Here is a 12,584-nt window from a genome sequence, read left to right on the forward strand (position 1 = left end):
TTGCAATTTATTTATTTATTTTTGAAAAGTGGGGAGGACCAAATTTACCCTCATTGTTTGATGCCACAGTGGGGTACCAATAGCAGATGGCAAAATATTCACTATCCTGCCTACAATTGCACAACTGCCTACAATTGCAATTTGGTTTCCACCAGTCAGGCAGCTTACTAAGCAGAAGATAAACCAAGAGTTTTTGTTTATTGTAGATATCTTACCTAAAAGGAATCCCATGGTGAGCATAGGGGGGGGGGGCATTTCTGATGTCCTGAAAACATACCCACTCTTCATTTCCTATCTGCACCCTTTAACTAGAATTTTCTAGGATTTTTGTAACCATGGACTTAATAAATGCCATCTTCTCCAGTCATCTCATCAGTTTGCTACATTTCTCTCTGCGTCACACCATCCACTTTCGCCTGCTTCATGCCATCTGCTGCCCGTTTCTTTTTCTGCTCTGTTTTACCACCTGCACCTACCTCGTTCCTCCCGCAGGTGCAGATTGTCCACAAGAAAGTGGATGTCAGTACTGTTCAGTCCAAGTGTGGATCTAAGGACAACCTGAAGCATATTCCTGGGGGAGGAGCAGTGAGTGACACTCTACGCCTAGATACACAGACACTTTGTCACCAGTGCACCAATCAGCCACCACCAGACGCTTTCATGGCATCCTTTCTGCTTGCTTGCTCCACTTTGATTTTTCTCATTCTGGCTGCCTGCACATAGAATTGACACACTATAATAAAATCCTAATAATAGCAGACAATAGCTTTAAAAGATTAACAAAATTCTTGGAATGACTGATAATTAAAACCTAATCCCCTTCCTCTATACTAAATGTACTAAACGGATATGCTGCATTGCATGTAATTATGCATACAGTTTATAGGTCTAAAGTAATATAAAATTTAAAAACCATCATTTTCAGATTGCAATTATGGCTTGAACAGTGTCCTTAGAACAAAATCCTGCTTTATCTGCAGCGAATTTCTGTGTTGTGTAACAATTTATAGATTTGATAATCAATCTTTGATGAAATTAAATATTGACACATGCCATTCTAGGCAATGACCTCTCTGAAATTACCCTGGTGCCCAGGTTTTGCTTTTTGCAGGAGCTGTCATTGCAGTGACATCTGATGATAAAATCTGGTATGAAAGCAATCATAACACAGTAATCCGTGTATTCATCAGCAATGCAGTAACTGCATAAAAGTCTAAAGGTTTCCATCTAAATTTACCAATTCCATTGATAATTTTTAAGCTGCTTTCACAATAACCAAGGATTTAATTTATGTTCTGACCTATACTCCAATCTCTAATATATAGCAATAATTGTGATTTTCTTTCTTTCTGTAAGTGCATGTGTGTCCTACACACAATTTATGTCACCTTTGTATGGGCTGGAACTATTAATAATTCTCTGAAGGTTAACAAGAATATGCTGCAGTTAAAGCACTTACAGAATGGCTTCTTTTTTGTGTGTTTAGGTGGCAGACGTACATGGGTGCTGGAATTGACACTAATTCTTAAACAGATAGTAATAGTGATTTTGTGTTTCCACCATTAATACTGATTGTCTCCAATTTTCAGGTGCAGATTACACACAAACCAGTCGATCTCTCACATGTTACATCCAAGTGCGGATCTATGGGCAATATTCACCACAAGCCAGGTACATCTGTCCTTCCATACCTGTCATACTAATAGTGTTTATTACCATTATTATTGTCCTGCTTGGGGAGATTTCACTTTTTGTCCTAATGACTACATAGTAAGTGGGTCAAAATTATACCAACGGGACACAGCAATAACATGCATTTTAACCATTTATGCTGTATCCAGTGTTAAAAATTCTTTAGATTGTTTCTCTTACAGGTCACCATTGATAGTACAAAGGCCTCATTACACTTCCATACTAAAGTGAATTTCGCTCTAGAAGTGCCAACTGCACATGCTTTGTGAGGCTTGCATTTGAGATATAAAATTTAAGTTTTATCCAATAAATTCTTTTATTTAAATTCCCCATAAACTTGAATTGGTCATACCATTGCAGTAAGGTTCAATCCCAATCCATGGGAAATTAATTTCCAGACAAGACCTGTGCAATGAGGCTGTAAAGGATGCAGGATGATTCTGTGGGTGGAAGAGCTAAGCAGGCATTGGATAGGTTTTGGCATTGAACAGGTAGTTGTGTAAGAGGTATCTTAAATAGTAATATAAATAAAACTTTAAGCTGCCCTTTTTTTGCTGTAGGTTACACGCTGTAGACTTGTTAACACAGAGGTTGTGGAAGCAGCTCTGTTGTCACTGCAGATGCTTTAGCCATAATAATTGTGGTGTTCAAAGTGACAACCAAATGCCAAGCACTGGAAGTAGCACCTGGGGATTCAGGTTCTAATGCAATTGTTTACAAACCCCTCTGGACTGTCAGCAGGTTGAATCTGCCTATTAATCTCATATCACTGGCTCTGTTTGTGAGAAGTAAGATGACAATATGATTAGTTGCTCCAGTCATGTTTTCAGAAGTAGGCCTGACCGTGGTCTCATCTTTTTCATTTTCTATTGTTACAGGTGGAGGCAACATAGAGGTGAAATCAGAGAAGCTGGACTTTAAAGAGAAGGTTCAGTCCAAAATTGGCTCAATGGACAACATTACTCATGTTCCTGGGGGAGGGAACAAAAAGGTAATGTGCATTTTCCTATTCTCAGCCAGCTGCAAAGTAAAAATGTCCACTGCTGCTCCTTCATCATGTAATCACATCAAGATTGTATGAAGTTACCTTTCCCTGCCTGTCCAATTACAAATCTTGCACTGAAGATTGGGATCCCCCTCCTAAAGTTGCTAGGCTTATTCTACCTTTATATCTGTAGGCCTCCTGCTATATAAAGGGGAACCATGCTGTTTAGTAAACAGTTATTATTTAGAAGATAGTATTCCAATTACAATGTTTTCTACTGAAACTGGAAGCTGATAAATGTACTCGGCCACAAATTTTCCTTATCACGTTTATGGAAAAGCAAGTAGCTTAGAGAGCAGGATGAAGTAGCCTTTTCCTTGTGGCAGAGGCTGTCTCGTTCTAGCCCTCTTCTCAGGGCTGGGACTCACTCACAGCCATTTTTGTTTTAGGGATAGTCCTGATATATTTGCCGTTTCAATAGGAAAACATGATGAGTACCAAACAACCCAGCAAGCATTAATATTTAAGCCCTTAAAGTGAAAAGGGTTGGTACCACTTGGCCTGACACCATCTTTACAAATAGAAGACTTGTTGTCTGCCAGCTTTCTGCAGCTGGAAGTAGATTGTGATCTGAGGGTACAGATGTGGACATTTCAGTGCAGCTTACAGAAATCATATGACTTACTGGTCTGCTTTGTGTGTGCCGATGCTTCTAATAGCTTGTAAGCGCTTCTTTCTAGCTTTGTGAAACGCAGTCTGGCTCTTTGCTTGACACTACTACTGCTGAACCAAAACTATCTGTTTCTAACCTTTTACCTACCGGTACTGGTCTTTTCCAAGTACTCTGAAGACCAGCACAAAGGACTTTCACACCTTTTCTTCTCTATAAAACAATTCATTGTTCTTTGCTGTCACAATCACTTCTGGGATTCACTCTGCCCAGCCACAGAAATGTTGCCTTTCTCTCTCTCGCCAAATTCACCTTTTGTTTCCTCTTCTAAAAGCTGTGCCACTAAGGGAAATCATGGCATTTTATATGTTCTATATGAAGGGAAGCATTTCAATAGGGGGGCTTGTTTAACAATGTCATTATAATGCAGAACCTGAGTGTAACTGACCTCAAAAATTGATTGGCCTTACACAAATCAGAAGCTTTGTACTTCTTTTTATTCTGATCGATTATTGCACAAACTTTCTAATAGTACACAATTTATTTTTAAAAATGCCATTACTTCTGTTTTAAGGCACCTCCACCCTTTGCATATTCAGTTATATTTTCCATATTCCTCATCTTTTTGTTCTATTACCTTATTGCATTATTATTCCTGACCTATATCCTTTAATCTAATCATCAGTGCCAGCAGGAAAATTAGCATATTTCAGATACAAGCTTATAATCATTCATAGGGCAGTGTAATGCTAGCAATTTTCCCACAATGTTAGTTTCAACCAATATTAGAATTATTTCAAAGTGGACCTGAACATTTTAAGCTATTTGTATGTTCACCTCTGAAGCATGATTTGCTGCATACTTTTATTTAGTCTCTTTGAAGTTACATTTCTGGGACACTGACTGCTTGTAGACTTTATTTCAGTCTTTCAGTGGGAAGTGGTAGTCCCAGGAATAGGACACAGGTATATAGATCATACATATTTATAGAATATAGAAATATAAATTGTAACACAAATGGTTTCAACATCAATACATTCTTGACTGCCGAGATATCAATAAAAAATAGAATGGTTTACATTAGTTTCAATTCCACGTTGTCTAATCAATCAGAAATACTGTATAATGTAAAGGTAATATTAGGCTAATAAAAGCCATTAAAGGACTTAGTGGTAAAAAGTTTAGCACTAAATAGTTATAATTTATTAGGGGAACTCAAGCTTACTTCAATTCCAACATATATGTAACTTTCCTATGAGGGACTAACACAGTCACTTCTGATATCTGTGTGAATTATCAGCAACAGCATCATAAAATGTATGTTTGGGTCAAGACAAAATTGGAGCATGTTTTAGTAATTCATTCAGTTTATTACGTCACTGTATCTCAAGTACAATCCACAAAAAGTAAACCTACTGGAGTAACAAAGGTGTTGTTAAAGGTGTTCTAACTAATTAGATTGTTTAGAAAACCTGATGGCACTGACATTCTCCTCCTCAAAGCTAGCTTCTCTATTCCATCCTCCTCTGTGTACATTTCACCCCCTTCATCCTACCCCCAACTCATCTTGTCACCCCCAGAGAGAGAAAGGGAACGAAGACAAGCCAAGGGGAAGTCTTTCCCCAAATGGGTTCCCCAACATTCCTCCACCCCCCCTTCCTGAGGAACCAGAGTTGCCTGAATTACTATCTGTGGAAAGGGGTAAGTACAGGATTGTCTAACAAGCATCTACTACAATATGTAATCGAGTACTAGGATCCAGTAGTCCTAATTAGAAGTAATATAAAATGGGCTACAATGACCAGTAACTGATTGGTATTTTCAGCATAGACATCTGAAAATACCATATGTGAGCAACATTTTGGTTCCCCCAGTTTTGTGTGTCTGATACAATCCCCTAGCAAAAACATCTTGACTGTATTTCAACCAATAGCTGATTTTCTTTGCATGTTAAAAGCGAGGGTGTATGCAATTTTAAATCCTCCTAACAGAAGGAAGCAAAAAGTCCATTTAGGCTTCAAATGTCAAGCCTGAAGAAGTCACTGGGCTGGAGATTGTGGCCAATGATATTTTATTAAACCGAGTTTGCGTGCATTTTTTTTTTTTTTTTTTTTACTAGCCTAAATCTGGCAATCCCCTCCCATGGAAAGTCTTCTCATACGAGCTGAGCCTCCTCTCCCAATCATTATTTATCTGTAAAAGTAAGCATTAAGTTTTCTGTCTGCAGAGGGGTGAGGATGACAGCAGCATATTTTTGGGTAGAATACAGTGGAGTGGAAAGCAGATGAAATATTAGAAGGTCTTCCAATACTTGGGAGTATGTTCTAGCATGATATCTTTCGCTTTCCATTCCACACCAGAACTGTTAGCTTACAATAGTTTCCTCCATCACTGGGTGTCAAGTCGGTTATAGTTTTAACTTTTCACAGCATATCAGATTCGTTTTACCTTTACCTAAAACAGGTGCTATGAGAAGGGTTAGAAGCAGCCAGTGTAAGCAGACTTTTTATTTTAGTGTCAGCTTTATTTATACCACAGGGGCAATTGCACCCAGATACAGATCCCCTTATTATAATTATGGCATGTTGCATGTCCACAGATGTTTGCCCAAAAACAGGATGGGAAATGGTGTTGGTGTGGTTGGTGTTTTGGATGTGTTAGTCTATTAGGGGGTGAATTGTTTAATTCCCTTGGTTTAAAAACTGCACTTCTTTGTGGGTGACAGATGCTGATAAGGAAAAATCTGTTAATTATCTTTTTGTTAGTTGAGAGGGAGTATTTCAATCCAATTGTACCACACCCCTTAATCAATTTTGAACATAAGAGTAGTTGCAACATGTGCCTTTTTTAGTTGCAGCAATTGTTTCCATTTTACAGAATGGTCATTTGTAGGACTGGCATCTCTAAAGAACCAAAATCATATAGGGAGCAGCTAAAGTTGATTCTTTTGATGAAGCTGTAATAGGCAAAATGCTTTAAGTGTAGAACTTTGTCATTTTAGATAAGAATTGTCACAAAGAAAGTCTATATACTTAAAAAGTTTGTTTTTTAAAAAAAGAAAACAAAAGATGTTTTGATGTATATTAACTAATATAGTTGTTTTTATTGATAATTAAGAATAAATATCATTGATGAATTTTAAACTATGTGTAAAAAGATTCACAGATTGGAAGTACCTAAAACAAGAAAAAAAACTCCCCCCTCAAAATAGCACGTTAAAAATACTCTTTTATGAGCAAAAATATGTCCAAATCCTAACCATACACACGCCTGTAGATCCAAATCCTAACCCCACACAGGCCTGTAGATCCAAATCCTACCCACACACACGCCTGCAGATCCAAATCCTACCCACACCCACACGCCTGTAGATTCAAATCCTAACCACACGCACGCCCTCCTGTATACCCAAATCCAACCCGCACTCCTGTAGATCCAAATCCTACCCGCACGCCTGTAGATCCAAATCCTACCCACACACACACGCACGCCTGTAGATCCAAAACCTACCCACACGCACGCCCTCCTGTAGACCCAAATCCTACCCGCACTCCTGTAGATCCAAATCCTACCCACACGCTCGCCATCCTGTAGATCCAAATCCTACCCACATGCACGCCCTCCTGTAGACCCAAATCCTACCCACACGCTTGTAGATCCAAATCCTGCCCACACGCCTATAGATCCAAATCCTGCCCACACGCCTGTAGATCCAAATCCTCTATATCAATAGATCTATCACCTATTTCAGATCCCATATCAATATCCTGACTTTGTGTGCTGACATACACAAGGCTAAATACTTTGATGATTTAAACTTTAAAGTGAATCACTGCTTCCCCCTGCTGATCATTTCAAGTATAACAGGCAGGTGGTCAGTCTCCTGGGCAAGTGTGCAGTAACTCAAAGCAAATAAAAAAAATATCAATGTATTAAAAAATCAAATTATTCAAAGATCATTTCTAATTGGCGGCTATCATTACAGCTCTGTGTATTGTTATTTCTTTAGTTTGGATTTCTTTCAAAAGCATGCTGCAAGTGTTTGGTACAATAATTGAAAATCATTTGCGAACAGTACTTTATACTGTAAAATAATCTGCTTAAAAAGGTAATTAAATGCATCTTTTGCTCTATAGATTTTCAAATTATGTTGATGGTTTGTCCTGGCTGAGTATTTGGTGCATACAGCCAGACAATCAATAAAGTCTTTAATCATTACATTACAGCCAGCAACGCTGAGCCAGGTCATCAGGATAACTTTGATGTTGTGCCATCAACAAAAATGCAAACTTTTAATATTCTTGTTCCCAGTCAGGTCACTCCTACTTTTTTTTTGGAATCAATAGCCTTTACTTAGCAGGGTCAAAGTTCAGGTTTGCTTACACTTCTCAGTCCTGGTAAAGCATGAGATAGGGAATTTTTGCAATTTCTCAGTCCTTCTGATCACCTACAGCCTCTTTGCATTGCAGCTATTTCCTGTGTATAAAAATTTAAATGATAGCTCTTGGCAGTTCATAAGAAAATGTTTCTTGAGGAGAAGGCTTCCCACTATGAATTCATTGGTGTGGATCTACAGCCGCCTGCAATGCTTACTGAATGGGGCAATGCACAAAAAACAACAAATGCATGCAGCAGTGCATTGACAATATGTATGGGTGGAATCATCAGACATTGCTTTGTAATGCATATTGCATGCTATGTGAACAGCACTGCACATAGTGTGAACAAGGTCTGATGGTGAACTATGTGGATGACGGTGGAGCGGTGTAAAGTGTGTTGAAGTGGCCACTTGCAGTCTCGATTAGAAGCCTATGTCATGGGTGACAACAATGGCCAGGCCATTGTCTCTTCTACATAAATGCCAAAAAGTGCCTTAATGTCATGGTCACTAGGTCATTTTTTAAAAGCTGTTATTAGGAAAAATTAAACTTTTTAGACATTGACATGTTAAATCTTAGATTTGGTTTCCTTCTGCTTCAGTCACTGTTTATGAACAGAACGACTTGATCAATGGAGGATTTTACATTTCTATTTACATTTCTATCACTAGGCTCTTTCAGCCATTGAATCGGTTGTTTTGGAGAAGACGACACTACAGTATGTCATTATTTTGGCTGCATTACATGGAGTATGAAGCTGGATAAACAAAGAGGAGTATTCATGAAAGCCGAGGACAACATGGAAGGAAAGGTCAGTAACTACTATGTAATTGGGAATAATGAGAATGAGTTTAATATGAAGCTCCAATTTTGCTGTGTGCAAGCTTGTGTGGGATGTATATTACATATATAAAATGTATATCTACTTCCCTTTCTGTGCCTTGCTGTCACACATATCAAACTGCATGCTACATGTGAAGCACTGCCTTCATTATAAGCATCCAACATCAACACATCACAGGCCATTACACTACTATGGGACCCAAAACTGCAACGCAGTCATTAGTGGCAATATAACTTGGCAAAGCATTTGTAGTAAATTAATGTATGGAAACTTAAATATGTAGTAAAAGCAGCTAGTACTCATTAAAGTGATAGCTTTTAGGTGGAGATAAAATACACAGGGGGCCCTTAATGCTCTAGGGCTCCATAATACATCCTTCTGGTCCTGTAATGACTGGATCCTAGTGGTGTACAAAGGAAAACTGCATCCTTTACCTTCACTTCTGTAGATCCAAATCCTACCCGCACGCGCGCCCTCCTGTAGATCCAAATCCTACCCGCACGCGCGCCCTCCTGTAGATCCAAATCCTACCCGCACCCTCCTGTAGATCCAAATCCTACCCGCACGCGCGCCCTCCTGTAGATCCAAATCCTAACCGCACGCGCGCCCTCCTGTAGATCCAAATCCTAACCACGCACAATTTTAGATCCAAAATCTAACCAGACACACACTACAAGCTTGTAGATTCAAAACAGTTGGTAGACATGGCCACCTCTGAACTGATAAATGGCAGGACATACCTATGTTCCCACAACTTTCTCCAAAGGAAAGCAAGGTGCATAGTTTGGGCAGAGAACAAAGTGCTCCAAGGAGACATGAAGGAGGCTAACAACTGCACTAAATATCCTTCAACAGCAGTGATGGCCATCTACAACATCTATCACCCTCATAGTTCTGCCTAAAATAATTATCCCGGCATTGTGATATTTTATTCTTTCAGTCATGTAACACATCCATCCAGTTCCCTACTCACCATGGCATGTGTCAAGTGAAAATCTGGGATTCACTTGTCTTGATACCTGTGTCAAACACATCCCGTAATTATTAGCCACCTAGAAGAGGTGAAAAAATTCATTCAACATTACAGAACAAGTCCAACTGCATGTGACTAAGTGTCACCAAGACCTGAATCTTCTCATATATCCTATGTTATATAAATGATTATATTGAAGAGGTGAACAGGGGGAAGGGGGTGTTTACCAGAAATATGGCAAGACTCGTACACAAATAATGCAATTTTTTGTGTGCACCACATAAAGTGCCAATTGGCTAAAAAGATGGCAACCCCGTAGTTATAATGTAGCAATCATCCCATTCTCAATTTTATAGCTTACTAGATAGTGTTCACAACGTTGATCTTTTTATAAGTGCCAGTCAGAGGCCTTAACAACAATGGCTGAACATCAGGTACTCTTGTCAAATGAATCAAACAAACTTCTCATCATTTAGGGTACTTTAGAAGCTGTGACAAGTTTATGGTATAGGGATTTGTTTTCATTTTGTTCATATTATACTTACAAAGCAATCTATAGCATAAAATTGTGTACCTCAAGTAAAAATATGTATGACCGCAGCCAACCTGTAACTTTGTAACCTGTAGCAATCAGTTCCATCATTCGGCATGATGATTGGCAGCTATGGGCTATACAGTACAAGGTTGTGCTATATACATACATATAACATTTTCTGAAATGTTGGAGCCCCCTCTAATACATTTTTTTCCTACCTTCCCTCACAGATTGAGTCCCACAAACTGAATTTCCGGGAGAACGCAAAAGCCAAGACGGACCACGGAGCAGAGATCGTGTACAAGTCTCCAAACCCATCCGGGGACACGTCCCCCCGCCGTCTTAGCAATGTCTCCTCTTCCGGCAGCATAAACATGTCCGACTCCCCACAACTGTCCACGCTGGCCGACCAAGTCTCTGCTTCCCTTGCCAAACAAGGCTTGTGATGTGTCTCTTCCCGAAAGGGGAAGGATGATGGGAGCTGGAGGGTGTAAGGGACGCATTCAACGTTAAAAAAATAAAAAGGGAAAAAAAGTAACATAAGCAAATCCCACATTCAATTGAATTATTTAACGGGGCCTCTTGTATACTTATTTATTACACTTCCCATTCTCAGAAAATCATCTCCACCCAGTTAGTAGCAGAGGGGAGAAAATCATAGGTGTATATTCTTTTTTTTTAATTGCTCCAGAGGCAAAAAAGGTATTAAACAATGTTTATGTATATTTTGGTTTGTGTTATTAAAAAAGGGTGTTAAAGGACAGTGTTGATCCTAAGTGGCTGCTTTTTTTGGGTAAGGCTGAAACAAAGTGCAGTATCTTAAGTGTTTGTATCTGGAACATACTACTCCCCATAATATGACACAACCTAAATCTCACCACTAGATGGCGTAGCCTGTACTTCTTTCTAACCTAGGTGGTCATTTGCATCATGCAGGAGCGGAGGGCTTCCTTAAGTCAGCATCTGCTCAGTTTAACACTTTTTTCTTTTGTAATTATCTTCTAGAATTAAAAATTGTAATGGATTGATATGAGAGCTGTTGCATGTTTTCCAGACGGAGACACAAAATATTAGTTTAGAGCTGCCTGGCACTTCTTGCCAAATTTCCCCTCCCCCAGCCAAGTTAAGAAGTAACAAAAAAAAGTTGCTGCCACAATTATTATAAAGGACTTTGTTTTGAACCCCTTTTGGTGATTTTTAAGGTAACCCTTCACACCCAAGCACCCTCTGCTGCTCTTTTCTGGAAGGATAAGGCCTTGGCTTTGGCAGTGAGCAGGTTCAATCTATTTGTAGAAGCATGTTGATCATTTTCATTGTAACCTGCCAGTGATTAACCACTCATCTACCCATATTTGCCTTTGAATAAGCTAAGGACCTCTGCAAAAATCCTGCCAGCTTTCTTTATCTCTGACCTTGCTGCGTTAACAAAACGGGATTGAAGAAATTTGCAGTGGCTGCTAGTTTTTAATGAAGCAGGTTGTCTTTCCTCAGTACCCCCTTTATCCCTCCCTAATTTCAGTATTGCCTCCTTTCTCCCCTCTGTTAACGTCATCGATAAACAATTCCCCCACCCTTTTCTCTGTGTCTGTGGCTGTCCATATTCTGTGTCGTGTCTGACCAGCTGGTTTACACGGTCTGTTGCTGTAAAAGTGGATTTGGAAATAAAGTTATTAATACAAAAATATTGGGGTCTCTGGGATTTGACTTTGTTACTGATGGGGAGGGCACTAAGGGGTCTTCGGAGAAAAACTGTGAATAATTCACTTTTACGTCTTAAAATATGAACACCCCTTTTCAAAATGCCATCAGATGTACAGGGGCAATAGGTATAAATACAATATGGCTATCAGAAACACTATTCACAGTTGGTGTAACAGATCACGGCCCGGGGGGGGGACATACTGCACACCCCTCAACATGGCAAAAACAAATCTGAAGCAGCAATTTATCTACCGATTAGCTTTCCAACCAACATATAAAAGTACCTTCCTTTTAAAAATGTTGTTAACTGTATTTTGTTCACAAGAAAAATGTTCTTTAAAAGCAAAAACAAGAAACCGTATAGACAGCATAAGGTATTTCATTAAAAAAAACAATAAATGTTACGGTTGTACTTGCTTTAAATAACTTTATCTAACATACAAATCATTAGAATTCCTGCGTTGCCAGCAATCTCAGTTAAATTAGTCCATCCCTAAAAGCTCCTAAGGGCCTCATTTTAAATCTAACTGTGGAAGACAACACTTTTTTATAAATAAGATCTTCATTTGGCGTCTATACCTATTGTGTTTTGCAGCCATTACCGTGGCTTTCTAAAGAGAAAAGGCGGAATAATCAATACCAGGGCAAGAAACTTCAATAATAAAAACCACATGGGTACAGCGTAGCACGCCCAGCCAAAAACCTGACTGCCATCAGCGGTAACAGCCAAAATGACCAGACGGGTTGTCAGGAAATCGTATCCTACTGCGCAGGCAGGCACTTTGTTCACGCTTGCATAGTAGGA

At 39.2% G+C, this 12,584-nt stretch overlaps 1 protein-coding gene across 1 annotated transcript in view; it reads left to right on the plus strand.

Moving 5' to 3' along the window:
• LOC140333126 (microtubule-associated protein tau-like) overlaps positions 1-11,762 on the plus strand; it is a 30,448-nt gene extending 18,686 nt beyond the window's left edge. Inside the window, 4 exon segments of the mRNA XM_072414563.1 lie at positions 493-585; positions 1,590-1,671; positions 2,571-2,683; positions 10,309-11,762. Of these exon segments, the coding sequence (XP_072270664.1) occupies positions 493-585; positions 1,590-1,671; positions 2,571-2,683; positions 10,309-10,524 (504 nt within the window). The 3' untranslated portion in view covers positions 10,525-11,762.
• Positions 11,763-12,584: the final 822 nt, after the last annotated feature.

This window comes from Pyxicephalus adspersus, chromosome 6, assembly GCF_032062135.1.
Source record: "Pyxicephalus adspersus chromosome 6, UCB_Pads_2.0, whole genome shotgun sequence".
Lineage (NCBI taxonomy): Eukaryota > Metazoa > Chordata > Amphibia > Anura > Pyxicephalidae > Pyxicephalus > Pyxicephalus adspersus.